Raw genomic sequence first — 18780 nt, forward strand, 5'->3', positions numbered from 1 at the left:
GTCTGTAAAGGAGATGAGCTTCCCAGTTGAGCAGCTTACTTTTAGTCTTATCTCAGCTACTTCTTGAGAGGTTTTCACTGTTCATATGCTTTTAAATTAATGCAGGGAAGCAGGCTGGATGATTCTAATGTTCATTGTGCTTTGACAGTTCTGCTTTCGAGCCATTCATCCTTACACATTGCTCAGATTTGCAGTGGAGTGAATGAGGACAGTATGGATGGATTTCTACAGTATTCTTCCTTCCTTCCTTCCTCAAGCAGAAATTAACAGAAAATCCTGCAAGAATCAGTATGCAAGGAACGATAATGGAAATGGAGAAATGAAGGAGGGTGGGCAGGGGGCACTGATGCGAAATTGCGCAACCTTTTTCCTGAACTCATCACAGAAACTTCAGTTATCTCTTCAGTCTAGCTCTAATTTGTACCCGAGAAGTGGAGCACTAATCAGGGATCATCACTTTCTAGATGTGGTTTTGTAGGCAGGGGAAGAAAAAAAACCCCAGCCCGTTTCTATTTTCAGTGATTGATCATGCAGAAATGATTTATTCTTTCAAAAAGGAGGCCTGCGTTTTAGAATTAATGATGTATTTTCTTCTTTCTCCAGCTGAAAGTAATTGCTGTAGATGAAAAACTGAGAGTCATCCATGAGGACAATGTTAATTTCGACAAGGATCTTCCAGAATTTAGGTCTGTTTCTCCAACTTGAGCATATTTAGTATAATAGTTCTGACATTAGAACTTTTTGGTTGTTGAATCTTTTGGATGCTGAACAGCAAGAATGAACATCCTTAGCTCTCCAGATGCTGATAAAACTGAGCTCCCACCAGTCCCAGACAATATGGGATATTAGGAGTTGTTCATTTATCTGGAGGACCACGTTGACCCTAGATACATTATTAGGGGTATATAGGAATACACAAAGACTGTTGGGCGCTTCATCCCTTCACCTGACTGCTATATAACACTATGTGACAGAATTTGAAAAAAATTATGATACTGGTTTGACAGCATTATTTCTTGTTTAATTGTGTGATATTGAGTTTGAAAGTAGTTGTTCTACTCCAGAAACGCCACAAACTAGGTTGAATTGGTTTAGACCCAATGCAATATTCATTGGAAAAACTATAGCAAAATGTGCTGCTGGGTGTCCTGCAAAAACAAAGTTTTTTGCAGTTTAATAAACCTTTTCCATTTTTTAATGATTGAACCAATTAGGCGATGACATTAATAACCCAGAAACAAAAATCATGTTACACAGTGTAATGTGAGGTCAGTCGCAGATCACTGAACTTCAGTGTCCTTTTTTCAGAGCATTCTAGTGTTCCCAATGATGCTTATTGCAGATTTAGAAGTGTTATTTATCCTCAGTTTTCCAGATGAGGTATATTCCTTACCTCTAATTTTCCCTATTCAGTTCACAACCACTTCCCTTCTCTAATTTGCACCCATCATTTTCAATCCCTTGGCATTGCTCATTCAAGGCATATTGCTCCTTTGTAAGGAGTCCTTTGAGAGTCCTGTCCCATGCCTTGCATTTTATAGCTCCTCTACATCTGAGCACAATAGTATAACCTCTTCAGTCCACCCCTTCCTCCTCCTAAAAGGGATGCAGGTGAAATCCATGTATTTACTCTACACTGAGCTTTTCTGGAACAAGTGTGGGTTAAAAATAATATCATTTTCTTTTTAAATGCTGACACTTGGAGTGTCCGTTTTTGCTCAGGCTTTTCTATTCTTCTTTTCCAGCTGTGCTGGCATCAGTTCCTGCCACTCTAGGCTTCATACCTTCCAGTTTGCTGTTGTGTCTTTACCTATATTGACAGCACCATGTCTGTCCAGAGATTCCCGTTTATATGCTTTTGACCACAGTTTGCAGAATTTTACACACACACACACAAGTATTCATGCATGTTAGTATATATCTCAAAACTGCTGGGATTAGCTCCCATATCAGCATTGAAATTCAGATTGACATCAAAAGGCTCTCTGCAGATAAATGCCTCTGCTGATACAGGGAGCATCTACACCAATGGTTGTCAAACTGGGGTCCCCAGATGTTTTTGGCCTTCAACTCCCAGCAATCACAACAGCTAGTAAACTGGCTTGGATTTCTAGGAGTTGTAGGCCAAAAACATCGGGGGATCTCAGGTTGAAAACGACTGATCTACACAGTAGAATGAATGCAGTTTGACACAACTTCAGTTGCTACGGCTCCAGGCTGTGGGATCCAGAGATTTGTAGTTTGGTGAGGAACCAACACTCTTTGGCAGAAAAGACTGAAGACCTTGTAAAGACTACACCACCCTTTATTCCATAGCATTGAGCCGTGGCAGCTAAAAGGTCTGAACCAACATTAATTCTAAGATGTAAGATCAAAGAATTACAAAACTGCTTTTCCTTCATGGCAGGGGGTTGGACAAATAGCCCATGTGGTCTCTTCCAACTTTGATTCTATGATTCTATAAGTATCTTGGATTGAAACATTTTTCATCTTGTATTGTTGTAACATTAAGACTTTTAAAATGAACTGTCGTACTTATGCACAGAAGAACACTATTCGGTCACAAATGTCATGCAGCAAGATAATTTTTTCCCCAGAAAAATGCACACTGAAAATCAAGGAATAGATATTATTTGCTTAAATATTGCCTTTCTTGCAGCACTCAAGGTGGAGTCTGCGTCCACAATGATAGACTGACAGTGACTTCTCCTGTATTAATGTGGGTCAAGGTGAGTTCCCAAAGTTTTCTGTGATCAGGAAGAAAGCTTAGTTTCTACGCCGTTAATATCTCACCATATTTGCAGTGCTATGTCTCCATATGTTTGTTCTTCTGAATATGTAGTGTTTGCTGCTTTGCATAAGATTAGATATTTGCCTAAGACTTGACTTTAGATTATTGCTTGAGAGTTCCTTCTGTGCCAGCAAGTAAGAAGCTATTTAATGACCTTTCATACCTGACTTTCTCTTCTGTTTTAAAAACCTACTGCTTAGCTCTATCAGGGCCATTAGATGATTCAGCCTTTTAGCTCAGCATTATTAAAATTGGGTTATACAAGACACCATTATATTTGTCAGGCCATTTATAAATTGCTTGTTTTCTATTTCTGTTTGAATGCTGTTAAGGAGGGTTTTTTTTAACACTGCAATTTTCTGCATCATGGGGTTTTTTTTGGGCAACTTCTTTTAAAAAAAGCAGTTGCATTGCGTTTCTCTGTTTGCAATAATAGATGAATTAATTGAAAAATGTTTGGGATTCAGCTGAGCTTTGGCATAAAAAACACCATTTAGTCCCAATCAAAGCTGTATCCGCCTTTCCAAATGTTAGACTAGTAAGCACTGTTTCTGTCGCTTTGTTTTCTGAGAAAGAGAAAGCAATTTGGCTCCACTTCTCAACAGTAAGGCTTTTTTTGGTAGTAATTTTTATTCTTCAAGTCTGCCCTAAACACATTTAGTTGGAAATAGGACCTAATTAGAGAGGAAACACTTTTGATTGTTCCTAGTCCTGTCTATTCCAAAGTAGATCTCAAAGTCTGATTAGGATTGTTGCTTTGCCTAGTTTTCAAAGTATTATGGAATAATGTGAATCTTACTCTACTGAAAAATTGGCAGCTGTATGAAACAACTGTAAACAAATAGTAGGGTTCCTTATATTATGGTGAGGTTCCTTTCTAAAATGTGAGCACAAATAAAAACTTCTGAAAAGGAGAATCGTTTTCAGTTGCTGTTTTTGTGAAATAAATTTGAGTGTACATTCACTCCCGTGTTCTGAAATTATGCTGGGACAAATCTGTTTTGTTATTTTCACATTGGCTGTTTAGTTTAGTCCCGCAGATGGTTGCACGTTGACCATGTGCCGTGCCAATCTGCACAGTAAAATTGCACAGATGTGAGCATGGCTGCTTTCCCTGTTGGGTACGCTTGCTTCAAGGCTTGGGTGGGCAATGCATAGGGTTGTTATGTGCCAGGATGCAGATACAATTCAAGGCATCTTGGCATTGAATGCCATAGTCTTGATGGTTGTGCTGCAGCATGTAAGCCTTGGAACTCAGGCTTGGTCCAATGGGCCACAAAAGTTCTGATATGCATAGGGAGTCTTTACTTAATTATGATTGTTTCATGGAATGGACATTCAAATTAGTAGTTGGCTCCATTGTGAAAAGGAGTGCAGAATTGTTTGTGATGCGGGCTTAGCTATGCCTCTGTAGGCTATGTGGCCTCTTGTTGGAAAACACTTTTGGAAAACTTTTCTTCAGAGGCTTCTCAAACAGAAGGACCTGCCTACCATCCTACTTTTTGTTTCATTAGTTTTGAGAATTATTCTTCTCTATGTGCTTTACTGGGAAAATAATGTGAAAGAGCAAACATTTCCTTATTTGCACATGTTTTCTTGATAGACTGCTTTTTGACCTTCAGAGTTTTGGACCTACATTTGTACCTGAAAATCTCAGGCATATCACCCTGAATATCAAGGCAGATAATCCTCAATATCTGCTTTGAACTGGGTTATCTGAGTCCACACTGCCATATAATTCAGTTCAATGTGGATTATATATGGCTGTGTGGGAGGGGCCTTAGTAGCTGCTGGTTGTGAGTATGTGGGCAGCTGGCAGGAGGAAGAAATGATAGTGGAACACAATGGAACTGGACTTCCCTTTTGCCTCCTTTTCCTCTACTGCAAAGTACCCCCCGGTACACCTTGCAAGTTGAAAGCCCTTTGGCTAATATTATATGCAGCTCAGTTGTAACTAAGACTGCATTGTTTAATTAAGTGGTTAGTTTTATTGATTAAATGTGTTGGCTGCACAACAGCCACAGGAATAAATCTCTATCATTTGAAACATTTATTTTTCATCTGCTGTGAATCATAATTGCCACAATGTAGGAAGCATTTCCTCCGGCCCGTGAACACTTCTTTGAGACAGAAATGAGGAATCTGTGGTCTTCCAGACATAGTTGCTCTATTTCTCTCAGCCCAGATTATTGGAGAAACTAGCTAGTTCTGGTGGAAGCTGAAGTCCAGCATTGCATACTTAATCTAAAACAGTGGTTCCCAAACATTTTTGACCAGGGACCACTTTGACCAGGGACCACTCTCCAATAATAGTACCAAAAGGATTACAAATCGGTGTTTGATCAACTTTAGATTTCATTTGGTTATTTGGGATGCTGATTCAGAAAAATGCATTGGATAGACTGCATCGACTCTACTTTTTTATACAGGGGGAGGGAGGAGGAGGAGAAGCAGCAGTCAGGAGGCTTGTTGTCGCGCCTTTCGTGGGTAGTCAGCATCTCCGCTCCTGACATCCCAGTTACCTTGGTACTATAAGAGGGTTTTGCAAGACCAGTCAGTCGCTCTCGTTGCAACGGTGTCATAACGGTCAGGCCGCAGATCATATTTTAGTTCTTGGAGACCACTGTTGATCCATGGACCACAGGTTGGGAACCACTGCTTTGTTTTTGCTTGCAAATTCTTCTTTTTACTGATATTCAGATTTAATTGAACAATTGATGAAAATTTATATCACTAAGATTTATTTAATTGGTCAGCATTTTAAGTTGTGAAATTTGTAGTCCTGAAGCTTACTCCTTGTTCGTACTCCCACCCTCCTATTTTTTAAATGTACTCTTGTTTAGTAACTTACTCTTGGCAGAGAAACTTTCTTGTCACAATCTCTTGTTTTTGTTTGAGTTTTTAAACTCTGTTTTTTATGTGTGCCTATTTTGAGATTCGTAAGAAGAATGCAGGAGTTACTCTTGATCATGTCTGTTCTTCTAGGCACTCGATCTGATCTTGGAAAAAATGAAGTCTTCTGGATTCAATTTCTCCAGAGTGAAAGCTTTATCTGGAGCTGGACAGGTTTGTGAAAAAGGGGGACAGATCCATGTTTTCTGTCTTGTATGAACGTTATACAACAATTCCTATTTGACTAAATTGTGAGAGTTTTACAAGTGCCATTGTCTAGCTCCTTTTAGTGTTCATAATTTCGGCAGTCTTTACCATGTTACATAATTCTGTTTTGAAATTACACGAAGTGAGAAGGAGCAGCACTGCCATATAATCCAGATGATCAAAGCAGATAATCCACATTATCTGCTTTGAACAGGATTTTTTTTTTTCGTGTCAGGAGCAACCGGAGTTGCTTCTGGAGTGAGAGAATTGGCCGTCTGCAAGGACGTTGCCCAGGGGACGCCCGGATGTTTTGATGTTTTGAACAGGATTATATGTGTCTACACTGCCATATAATCCAATTCAAATCAGATAATCTGGATTTTATATGGCAATGTAGCAAGGGCCATAGTCCGTCCCCAAACTATTAGAAATCTCTCATTCTTCTGTTTCGGTTTGTGAGATATTAGTAGGAATTTCCATGCGCTTGTTAACATATGTTTTACATCTATAGTGATTAGTAAACACAGCCAGGTTATTAGTAAAATAAACTCTATGGAGGAGGGGTCATCCTTCAGATTGTACTAAATTATACTGTTCATTGCTCAGCCACCCAGGGAATGTTAATTGGTAACACTTTATTTCATCAATCGGTAGCAGCATTTTTAATAGATGATTGTGAAAGTTAATAGCACACTTTCCATGTTTTGTGAGGTTCTTTAGATGCTAGGCCTTGCTAAATACCCATAGCAGAAAACAAGAAAGAACAGTGAGGGGAGGGGAAAGTCTTTACTTATCCCATTCATGATAGTTATACTGGGATTCTGGCCATATACGAGTCATATCTATATCTAAATCTACACATATACATACACATGAATGTTTGTGTGAGTATTTAAAAACAGAATGAAAGTCCACATGTGAATCTGAATTTTATTTTATTGTTTTGGTTTTTCCCATTTCTATTATTTCCATTTGACAGCAACATGGAAGCATCTATTGGAAGCAAGGGGCAAGCTCTGCTTTACAAAACCTATCACCTGATCTTCCTTTACACCAGTCGTTGCAGGTAACTTCTATGAGGAGCTGTGGGCGGAAGTTCATTCCTGGTCTTGGTCGCTGAGCCCTTAATGGGTGCTCTTTCTTTATAATAAAGCTTTATTTATATCCCGCTCCTTCTCCCCAAAGGTACTCAGAGGGGCTTTTTTTTCCAGCTTGTTGACATTAGAGAAAAAGCCTCCTGAAGCATGCTTTCTATTTTTCTTCCTTAGCTAAAAGCAAACACAGACAACAATAATAGAGACAAGATGCTTTCTTTTTCTCCTCTGAGCACAAATGTTTAACTTTTCATATTTACTTGGTCCTTGAGAAAGAAAAGAGTGGGTGATTGATGGCTTCGTTTTCTGCCCCCTCAACCTCATGATCTAGGTGGATGGTGAAACAAATCTGGCTTTGTTGTACATCAGAACTCTGCATGGATTTGCGCAGCCTTTCCTTTGTGACTTGACAGCTCTTTTGTTTTGCTTTTTGCCATTTTCAGTTTATAGCATTTATATTTTCGAGAAATGCTGTGCTTACAGGTGGCCTACTTTCAGTGTAAACCGCTGCCAGTTAAAGGGGAGCAAAAGGTAGCAGTTTCAACAGGTGCAAAGCCATTAAGGCTGGACTGACACTTCCCTATACCCTAGGATCTGATCCCAGATTATCTGATTGGAACTGTATTATATGAGTCTACAGTGCCAGAGAGTCTCAGCCTAAGTCAAGCTAAAGAATGAACCAAGAATTAGCAGACCTCAGAAGTACAGAAAGCCTGCCAGTTTTGGAGAGAGAAGGGGTGCAGGATACCAGTAAAAATGGGAAAACCTGTTTTACCGTGTGAAAAAAGTGTTTTTTTTTTTTGGGTGGCTGTGAGCTTTCTGGGCTGTATGGCTATGTTCCAGAAGCATTCTCTCCTGACATTTTGCCCACATCTATGGCAGGCTTCCTTAGACGTTGTGAGATCTGTTGAAAACTAGACAAGTGGGGTTTATATATTTGTGGAAAGTCCAGAGTGGGAGAAAGAACTGTTGTCTGTTTGAGACAAGTGTGAATGTTGCAATTGGCCACCTTGATTAGCATTGAATGGCCTTGCAGCCTCAAAGCCTAGCTGCTTCTTGTCTTGCCTCAAACAGAGAGTCCTTTCTTTCTCCCACCCTGGACATTCCACAGATATAAACCCCACTTGCCTAGTTCCCAACAGACCTCACAACCTCTGATAATGCATGCCATAGATTGAGCAAAATGTCAGGAGAGAATGCTTCTGGAACATGGCCATACAGCCCGGAAACTCACAGCAACCCAGTAATTCCGGCCATGAAAGCCTTCGACAACTCTTGTTTTTTTGTTTCCATATTCACAATTAATATATACAATTGTTCTTAAACAAGCTGTCTAGCTGTGGTTGACTCCCTTTCTTCTTTCAATTTCTTTCCTCCCTTTGCTCCACTTCTGCCCCTCTAGTCCTGCTTCTCTGTGAGTAACAGTCCTGTCTGGATGGATTCTAGTACAACAGCCCAATGCCGCTCTCTAGAAAAAGCTGTTGGAGGGGCTCAGAGACTTGCGGACATCACGGGATCACGGGCCTATGAGGTAAGAGCTGCCCAAGGAGGAATGCCAAGCTTTGGTTGATGAGGTTCTCTAATTCATTTTAGAACACAACTTACTCCAGAGGGTTCTAGCATAGAAGTTATTGAGGGGTAGCCATTGCTTCTCCATGCCTCCTGTTTGTGCTCCCATGAAGTTTGGCTATATATTACTTTTTGTTGCTGTGATGATAAGATGTGATGGTGACAGGAAGGGGAAGCTTTGAGTGCATTGCTTTGAGTGCTTTGAAGGAAAGGTAATATAAAGTTTTCAATAAGTAAACCTATTTTCTCTGAATTGAAGTAAAAGGTGAATCCAGAAGAATTAAAGTTATTATACAGTTGACCCTCTGTATTTTCAAGGGTTTGGTTTCAATATTTGGTGTTGCTCACTGTATGTGCCATAAGACTCGAAATAGTCCAAACATGGAAAAAAAACTAGAGCATTTGTCAATAAAGGATTGGTAAATAGGATATCGGAAAAGTTAACCTATAAATTAAGATTAGTAAAAGGAATAATAAAAATATTATTTGAAAATACATGGAAGCTATTAATTATCTAGATGTGCAAAAGTAATGGTGAATTTAAACCACCCAATGACCAAGAAAAAATATGGATGAACAATTAGGAAAACATATCGGAAGAATGTAATGGAGAAAATTAGAATAATTACAAGCAATTGAATTGACAGAGCTTTATTTGTATAAAGCTGTGTGTATGATGGGAGCGGGGAAGTATAGATCTAGGAATAGACAATGTTACAATGCAATTGTATTGTGCTAAATGTTTTTTTAAATTAGCTAAAAATGAGGGGGAAAAGATACAATTATGCTCCTTATTATTAAACTAGACTAGCTTGAGTACCTGGCATTACCCGGGTTATTTGAAAAAGTCATTTTTTAAATTGTACAAAATACACAAGGTTGTGGGTGAACTAAAAGGTTAACCCCGAAAAACTCCATCAGTACTTAAAGTTTGTTATGTTGGACAAGTTTGCTCTAGATGCATCATTGGTGGGATTCAGCATGCTAACTGACTGTAGGGTAATCTACAACTCCCACTATGGTGAATCACTCCCCTCAAACACATAAAACAACTCAAAAGTTGAGTTAGTCATGAAGGTTCTGTGTGCCAAGTTTGGTCCAAGTCCATCATTGGTGGAGGTCACGGTTTCTCTAGTTGTGGGTGAACTACAACTCTCAGAAAGGAAGGTCAGTTTCCCCCAAACCCCTCCAGTAATCAAATTTTGGCATATCAGGTATTAGTTCCGCAGAGCCGGCCCTAGGTATTTTTCAAATGTAGGCGAACAGAATTTTGGTGCCCCCCCCCCCCAACCAATCACTGAAAAATAAAAGCGTTGGATAAGCGAAAATGTTGGATAATAAGGAGGGATTAAGGGAAAGCCTATTAAACATCAAATTACATTACGATTTTACAAACTAAGCACCAAAACGTCATGTTTTACAACAAATCAACAGAAAAAGCAGTCTTGACTGCGCCCCCATATGTTTTGCGCCACAGGCGACTGCCTAATTCGCCTCATTGTTGGACCGTCTCTGGTTCCAGGTCCATTGTTGGTGGAGTTCAGAGTACTCGTCAATTGCAGGTGAACTATGCATCCCAATGCCTACAACTCCTATAAATCATGGTGAATTCTCCCAAAACCTCTCTAGTATGTTCAGTTGCTGGTCAATTCTCCTATTTGCTGTGTGCCATAAAAATAATAGGAAAAGGTTAAGGGAGAGGCAGTGGGCAGGGTCATGCAAATTCTACACCAATGGAGAGAGTAAGAAATGCTGGAATGCCTGTGGTAGAGGAAAAACAGAAAATCTAGGATAAAATTGTCTCCATATGAATGCCTTCACTTGGGTGGTGGGCAGTATGGCATTTGTGGAGGACATTGGCAGGGCTCTTGGACATGTTCATGGCACTCACTATAACCTGCAATGTCATCGGAGGGAGGGCCTTTGGTGTCTCCTGAGTAGTGGTTTGTGGAGGCAGGAGCTTGTCTGTATAAGTGAACACCCCAGCCTCAAACACAGATACATATTTTCACTTTTATTATGTGTATAGATGGCAGGGACATGAATGCACACATTTCAGTATGTCTGTGTTCATGTTGCTGCCATTTATTAATACAATGTGCAACAATCTGTGGGTCCTGGAAATTGCACATCTGGATCCAGAAGGCCCATTGTAAATATAATACACTTGTTATGTACACATAAGCACGTTTGGTTTAATCAATATCTCCTGCAGCTTAAATCCAGTGTCTTGAGTCAATTTGGCAGTATCATCTTGTTTAGGCCAATGGTAGCATACACTGTCTTATATGGTTATCATGGTTGAATTTCCTAACACTTTTCTAATTTTAAAAAATAGCAAAGTCACTTTTTTTTAAAGTTCAATTTAGAAAGAGAAGAAAAAGATGGCATGAAAGAAGCAATTTCCCAATAAAAGAAAAGGGACTGACTAAGAGGTTATTTTTGAGTAATGCTGCTGCCACATCCAAAAGGCCCTGTTCTAAATGCAATTAAGTTTTGATAAAATCCATATTCAGGATTTTCTGTGAATGGGGAGTAAGTAAATAATGGCAATTCTAGATTAAAAAGATAACGTGGAAGCGATAGCTCTCTTTGCTGAATTGTCAAAAGAAGGTTACTTCAATCTATTGGGAATTTACATGAATCCCTTTATCATGTTGGGGTTCTGCCTTAGTGAGTAGGACTGCCCACTCTCTTTATCTCTCATTTCTGCAATATAAATTGTGTCCAGGAATACTCTTTTGCATTTTCCTCCCCAAACAGCAAGCGAGATTTGTATAATGCGCCAATGTATTACTGTACAGTCGGTTGAGTCAGTGCCTCCTTCAACCAAATAACAACTTCCATCATGCATGAGATAAATTAAATACCCGAAGTGCAACGTCCTAAACTCATTACGTTGAGTTAATGATTATTGACTCCATTTACATTTTGTGTTCCTAAGCACTGCCCTGTCTTTTCTCAGCGTTTTACAGGAAACCAGATAGCAAAGATTTACAGCCTGAGCCCTGAAGCCTATGCACAAACTGAGGTTGGCTAATCTTCTGTTCATTTCTTGGAAATTACAAGTGGTTTTAGTTTTCTTTTGATGTTTTCTAAGAGAAACTTACAAAAGCTGACACAGTTCTTTGGGATGAATTTTGGATTGATTTTTGACCAACATTTCTAGACTTATAAACGTGTATATAGAGTAAACTATTGCCACACGGTGTCATGTAACTTTGTGGCCCTTTATGACAGCCGAATCTACTACAGATCACATAAAGTTGCCTACTATCACAGAACATCTGTTGCTTAAACACAGAGACTGTGCGTCTTGGGCATATTACTGCTTTAGTAACACCGTGTTAGTGTTCAATGAGACCTGTGTGCACTTATTACAAATTATTTATTAAACAGAAGACAAACATGCAAGTTAAGGTTACTTTGTGTACAGAATCTTATGTTCACATGGTTTTATGGCTTAGTTGTTAGAGTTAGTCTCCTGTTATTTATATCACACCACTGCAGTCTATCCTGCCTAAAATTACACTGAATAAAACACAAGTAGTGTTAGCCAGAATAGACTCAGAGTGGATCTACACTGCAGGCTTAATGCAGTTTGATGCCACTTTAATTGCCATGGCTAAATGCCATGGCATCCAGAGATTTGTAGTTTGGTGAGGCACCAGCACGCTTTGGCAGGGAAGGCCAAAGACCGTGCAAAACTACCATGATTCTATAGCATTGAACACGACCGTTAAATTACATTAATTCCACAATGTAGATGTACCTTTGATTTGTTCTAAAACTCAATTATTAGTTTAGCAGTCTATGGTATCTATAGAATTCTTATCCAACACCTAATTTTCTTTTGGTTGGTTTTTTTCTACTGGCTGGCTTTCATATATGAGAATAATAATAATAATAACATACAAATTGGAGATACTGTGCCTTGGACATAATCATCTTCTGATATCTTGACTCTTTAAAGCACCCTTAAGTTCCATTGCTCTGGATGATAGTCTAAGAACCCGTTTAACTCTCCTATTGAATGGATTACTGTGAGTTTCCCGGGCTGTATGGCCATGTTCCAGAAGCATTGTCTCCTAACTTTTTGTCCACATCTATGGCAGGTATCTCCAGAGATTGTGAGATTTGTTGGAAACTAGGCAAGTAAGGTTTATATATCTGTGGAATGTTCAAAGTGGGAGAAAAAATTCTTGTCTGTTTGAGGCAAGTGTGAATGTTGCAATTGATCACCTTGATTAGCTGGCCCTGATTGTTTCTTGTCTGGAATTTCCCTGTTTTTGAGTCTTGTTCTTCACTTATTGTCCTGATTTTAGAGTTTTTTTTAATACTGGTAGCCAGATTTTGTTCATTTTCATGGTTTTCTCCTTTCTTTTGAAATGGTCCACATGCTTGTGGATTTCAGTGGCTTCTCTCTCTGTGCTAATTACCTCCCAACAAAATATTCTCCCAGCCAGGAAAGCAGCCAAGCTTTGAAGCTGCAAGGCTATTCAATGCTGATCAATGTGATCAATTGCAACATTCACACTTGCCTCAAACAGACAAGAGTTCTTTCTCTCACCTTGAACATTCCACAGATACATAAACCCCACTTGCCTAGTTTCCAACAAACTTCACAACCTCTGAGGATGCCTGCCATAGATGTGGGTGAGAGAATGCTTCTGGAACGTGGCTATACAGCCCAGAAAACTCACAGCAACCCAGTGATTCTGGCCATGAAAGCTTTCAATAACACATCTCCCATTGAAATCAGTGGGGCTTTCAACATGCTTGCTTTTCAATAAAATGTTATTTTTTTTTGTTACTGAATTAAAATGGATGTGTTTGGCATTCAGCTTTTCATTTCCTTTATTCTTCCAGCGGATCTCTTTGGTCAGCAGCTTTGCAGCCTCCCTTTTCCTTGGTGCTTATGCTCCCATCGATTACAGCGACGGTGCGTTTCTTCTGTTCTTTTTAATATATTCAGTCGAATTTAGAAGATTCTGCTTGAATGGCGGCATAAAAGGAATGGACTATGTTCTTTTCCTTCTTGTTGCCTTATGAATGACAGAAACTCATGTTTATACACAAAAGATGGCATAAGAAAAGCAAGAGCCTGTTTTTGATTTGGCTTTGGGAAGATGGGCTCAGGTCTCCAGTCAATTATGGATTATTGCACTATGTAACACAATTTTTGTTCCTGGATTATTAATGCCATTTCCTGATTGGATCTATCACAAAAACATAGAAAAAGTCTATTAAACTGCAAAAACTTGATTTTGACCTACAGTATAGAAGGGAAATATGTCAAGTGTCGTTTTCTTTTTTGGCTCTTATATGAGGGCAGAGTTCAGTTAAATTTTTCCCATGCTTCTGTCCCAGTCCTAATCTGGATTGAGATTTTATAGTATATGGAGACACATCTACACTGTAGAATGAATTAATAGCACCACTTTAACTGCCATGGCTCAATGCTATGGAGTCATAGGAGTTCTCGTTCAGTGAGGCACCAGCACTCTTTGGCAGAGAAAGATAAAACTACAACTCCTATGATTCCATAGCATTGAGCCATGGCAGTTAAAGTGGTCTCAAACTGCAATACTTCTAGAGTATAGATGCACCCTGTGTTTACTCTTCCGGCATGCTTGGTAGCTAGATACTAAGGGGCTTTCTGCCTTAGGGATGGGCAGTTTTGTTTGGTCCAAGGATCAATTATTTGCCCCAGGACCCTTCAACGATCATATAAACTGAAAAAGGATCGGAAATGCAACAAATTAGTATTTTTCAACATTAAACAGTGAAGGAGAGTTGCAACTGTTTAAAAGCTGAATTGCTACTCCCAGTGGCTTCAAGAGGAAGCCAGAAAAGAGTGGTGTGGATTGTCTGGAGGGACTGAGGACCCATCCTGGACCCATTTATGGGGACTGATATTATATACAGCTGCTATCTTTGTAGTTTTCTGGGTTTTATAGTATCTTTTAAATTAATAGGGGTTTTATTGTTGTTTTAAGCATAATTGGGTCAACTATATTCTTACTAATTTCTTTTCTATGTTTGTTGTACTTGTATATTTTTGCACTATTGAGTGCTGTCTGTGAGCCACTCTGTGTCCCTTTGGGGAGATGTTGGCAGGATACAAATAAAGCTTTATTATTATTTATTATTCTTTATTTACCTCTCCTCTAGACAAATACAATGCAATCTAGTGCCAACTAGAATTGATGGAACTTGTATCATGCGAATAGTACATCCTTTTAACTGAAATATATATAGTTCTCTAGTAGGTCCTAATATTCTATTTAACTCACATTTCCCCATCCCATTATCAGCATTTCTGCTCTGTTCAGCTAAATTTCAGATCAGCTTCCAAATTATATACCTTTAACACAAACTAGTTTCTCTGTGAAGTGGATGTTACTTTGATCTTAGGTCAGTGGACATCCTGGCTAGCATAAACCATAGTTTGTATTGCTACCAGTGCAATATATAGCTATAACTAAAGTGAGGGTTAACTCATGCCAGGGAGAAGAGCAGTGGGAAAGATAGTGCGGCATATAATGTATGGATTCTGGAACTTTAAACCTGTCTGGAGTCTGGATCTTAACCCCATGAGAAATGACCAACATTACAATTGTCCAGATGACATGTAGTGACATGGAGCAATTTTAAAGCAGCCTTCATGTGGCAGATATCATCCGTGACTGACTCACAGCATGCAGCTTTCTCTAGAAATAGCTTGTTTCAAATACTTTCCCATGTAATCACCCTCTTCTTCATTTTTTGCCAGATTTATAGCATTCTGGATGTGCTAGCTATAAAAAGATTTGGTCCAATTGTTTAGCCCTTTGATAGAGCACATCTTTTTTTTTTTTAATCCAATACATTCTAGCAGAAAATGTGTTAGAAACCAAAATCTGGAAAGGAGTTAAACCTAATTCCTAGAGGTGCAAATGTCTTCCTGAAAATGCTTTGCACTTTGGAAAAAATGGAAAAAAGAGCATATTACAATGACAAATTATTTCCATTTATACCATGTGGATTTTTCAAGGAATAGGAAATTTAAGACTAAACTATTTAAATGCATTTCTGGATGCATTCTGCTTTTTAAAAAGCTACAGAATCAAAACACTTTTTTTTAAAAAAAAATCTCAATAATTCTATAGCCATCATGTAGATACCTGCATCTGCCTTGATATTCAAACATATCTTATTAAGATAAGACAAGTTTCATTGAAAGTAAGTGATACGGCAAGTGATACGGCAATGGAGAGTATCTCAGCCCTTTAGCTGATGGGTTCAACAACAACAACAATAAATTCTATTTGTTACCTGCCTCTCCTAATGGCTTGAGGTAGGGTAAAAAACATCAACATAAAATATATGTCTGTCTCTCTCTGTGTATCTGTGTTTTGACATTCCTCGTTAACATCCTGCCAACATTTATACTAGGCTGGTAAAAATGTCAGTTGAGTCCTTGGCCCCAGAGAGAATGGAATCGACTGTGCTTTGCATGGAGATACAGTATACAATCCATCCTGTTTACTTATTGAGCCTCTCCATTCATTCACTTATTGAACCAACTTTTCATCCAACTATTCATTGACCTCTCTGAGCTATGAACTGAGAGAATGTATGGTATCTATACGAACTATCAGTCCAAGGAACTTTAATTGAAAATGCCTGATGGGAATCTTTGGAGGTGTGCAATGGTTTAGAAGATTACTTGATGAATGCGTAACAGAAAATCTCTCTCTCTTTTCTCCACTTGTCTCTCAGGCAATGTATAGAGTTAGCAGGATGTTACAAACCAGAAGTCAATGGTTGCAGAATACTGGCAATTGCTTTTTTATTGGAAAGCTTAAGCACTATCCCTCCAAATGCACTATCCTTCCAAATGTAATCAATGTATAGTCTCCGTGATTCCAGAAGGAGAATTGCTCTTGTGCATAGGTTTTTTCTCCCCAGATTTTATTTCACTTTCTTGTTAAATAAATGCACAACCTCCATTTCTCACCAACTGAGAATCAGAGGGACCTGCTGTGAAAATATTTCAAATAGGCACTTATAAAATCATAGCAATTAGAATATTAAAACACGTTAACTTGTTGATATTCTTAATTCCCTTTCTGAAATCCATAACGTAGCTATTAAAATTAGAAGCATTTAATCAGAACCCTCTTGTGCCACTTTGCAAAAGGGCAACTTGTTTGAAGGCTATTGCTGAAGTTGTAGGAATAGAATTGTTGCCTTTAACAAAAAAAGGCATATAATAATGGGTTTAGATGAGGTTGTTCACTTTGGGGGGGGGGGGCACTGAAGAAATAGTGTGTAAAGTCTTAACAATGAACACTGGTCCAATAAATGGGGACACCTGTGTAGTCTTGCTGGAAAAGATTGATACAAAATACAATAAATGTTCATGATTTTCTTGATATCCATTGCTACTAGAAGATATTAATTCTGAACTGGACAGTTGATCTATGGACTGTTTTAGCGAGCCAGATGATGCCAAGTAATCTTCTTTGGTCGGTGGTTTAGTTTACCATCTAGCTAGCTGTATGGTTGGTAGTGTTACGAGGCCTGCTGAGATCTATTAAATTGCATGACATGCTGAATAAATAATCTTAAGTCTACAACACAAGCATTAGTGGACTGGTTTTACTAGTTTAGTTGGACTGGAAGCTACATTTTGCAGGGAGATTAAAGAATCAGGCACAGATGGAGTTTAAAGATTTGAGCCCCTCTGCCCTTTTGCGAAGTGGCACAAGAGGGCTCTGATTAAATGTTTCTCGGGGTTCAGAAAAGTCAGGGATTTCACCTCAAAATTGCCATATGTTGCTGTGAAACCAGTTGCACATTAATCTGCTGGCTTGCGGCCTGCCTTTTAACAAGTGGCAAATCTTTTTTTTCTGATTAAAAAAGCCCTAGAAATGAGAAAAACGCAACCTAAATAAAGTATAGAATGTGTTGTCTAGTTCATAGCCAGAACTATCATTGTAGTGAGTGGTGAATCCATCACTATGAGAGAGAAAAACCCAAACATCAAAAGCTTTGCTCTTTGGAGTAACTTGGAGTTGTGTTTTCAATATGTGAAATATTTGAAGAGAAGGAAGACATTGGAAGACAGGAAAATGTTACTTTTTATTGTGCAATTGTGCAAGATTTTGCCTGTAGATTCCCCTTCCCTTTTTGCCGGAACTAGTTTTACTTTTTATTCATAAGTCATCTTTCCTCTTCTCTGCAATTTCTATTGATTAATTGGTGTTCCATAATAGCAGAACTCTAGAGTCATCATGCTTCTGATGGCTGGATTTGTTGGTTACACTGGCCAACACACATTTTGGTGCCTCAAATGTTTCATCTTGTTTCTGGGTGTATCTGACCTGCTGATTCCAAAAATGGATGTAACTTTGGCTGCTGCTTGTCCAGTGTTGATGAATACTTTTCAATTGGTGCAGCCTGAGGATGTGGACAGCTATAACTCTGACAATGCATTTTATTTTAGAGCTCACAATTTAAGAGGGAACTCCAAACTTTCTCTAAGAGACATTTTTAGACTCTTTGAGCTCTTTGTTTTTCCAGCTGGCAGAGCCAGGTTGAAATCCCTTGTTCCAGGGGGATTTTCTTCCTGACAGCCTTTCCCATTATCACTCTTGTTCTTTGGCTGTGACTTTGAGCTCTCAGAGGGGGATTCTGGTTCTTCAAGAATTCGCTCTCTAATTTGCTGTTTTCCACTTGTGCCTTCTGAGTGCATTGGGATATGATTCTGGAAGAAATTGAGGCAAATTTGCCCGACTTGTTCCCCTCCACCCCATTTGTTCATATATATTAAATCCTCAGATAACCTCAAAAGGGTTTACTCCTAGGTACAGTAGAGTCTCACTTATCCAACGTAAACGGGCCGGCAGAACGTTGGATAAGTGAATATGTTGGATAATAAGGAGAGTTTAAGGAAAAGCCTATTAAACATCAAATTAGGTTATGATTTTACAAATTAAGCACCAAAACATCATGTTATACAACAAAATTTGACAGAAAAGGTAGTTCAATATGCAGTAATGCTATGTAGTAATTACTGTATTTACGAATTTAGCATCAAAATATCATGATGTATTGAAAACATTGACTACAAAAATGCGTTGGATAATCCAGAACGTTGGATAAGTGAGTGATGGATAAGTGAGACTCTACTGTATGTGTGAATAAGATTATGAACACAATAAAACCATATATCTTCCT

The 18780-nt window shown here is 38.8% G+C and overlaps 1 protein-coding gene across 3 annotated transcripts in view; it reads left to right on the forward strand.

The window, feature by feature from the left end:
* Nucleotides 1-18780, forward strand: part of xylb (xylulokinase) — a 96000-nt gene that overhangs the window by 5587 nt on the left and 71633 nt on the right. For all 3 annotated transcript variants that reach the window (XR_001730391.2, XM_003221906.4, XM_062957523.1), the window contains exons 2-8: nt 604-686; nt 2660-2729; nt 5777-5857; nt 6870-6956; nt 8387-8515; nt 11519-11584; nt 13423-13495. Coding sequence is in view for 2 of the 3 variants with exons in the window: in XM_003221906.4 (XP_003221954.1) it covers nt 604-686; nt 2660-2729; nt 5777-5857; nt 6870-6956; nt 8387-8515; nt 11519-11584; nt 13423-13495 (589 nt within the window). In the remaining variant the exon portion in view is untranslated. The remainder of the gene's footprint in view (nt 1-603; nt 687-2659; nt 2730-5776; nt 5858-6869; nt 6957-8386; nt 8516-11518; nt 11585-13422; nt 13496-18780) is intronic.

The sequence above is a fragment of the Anolis carolinensis genome, chromosome 6, assembly GCF_035594765.1.
Source record: "Anolis carolinensis isolate JA03-04 chromosome 6, rAnoCar3.1.pri, whole genome shotgun sequence".
NCBI lineage: Eukaryota > Metazoa > Chordata > Lepidosauria > Squamata > Dactyloidae > Anolis > Anolis carolinensis.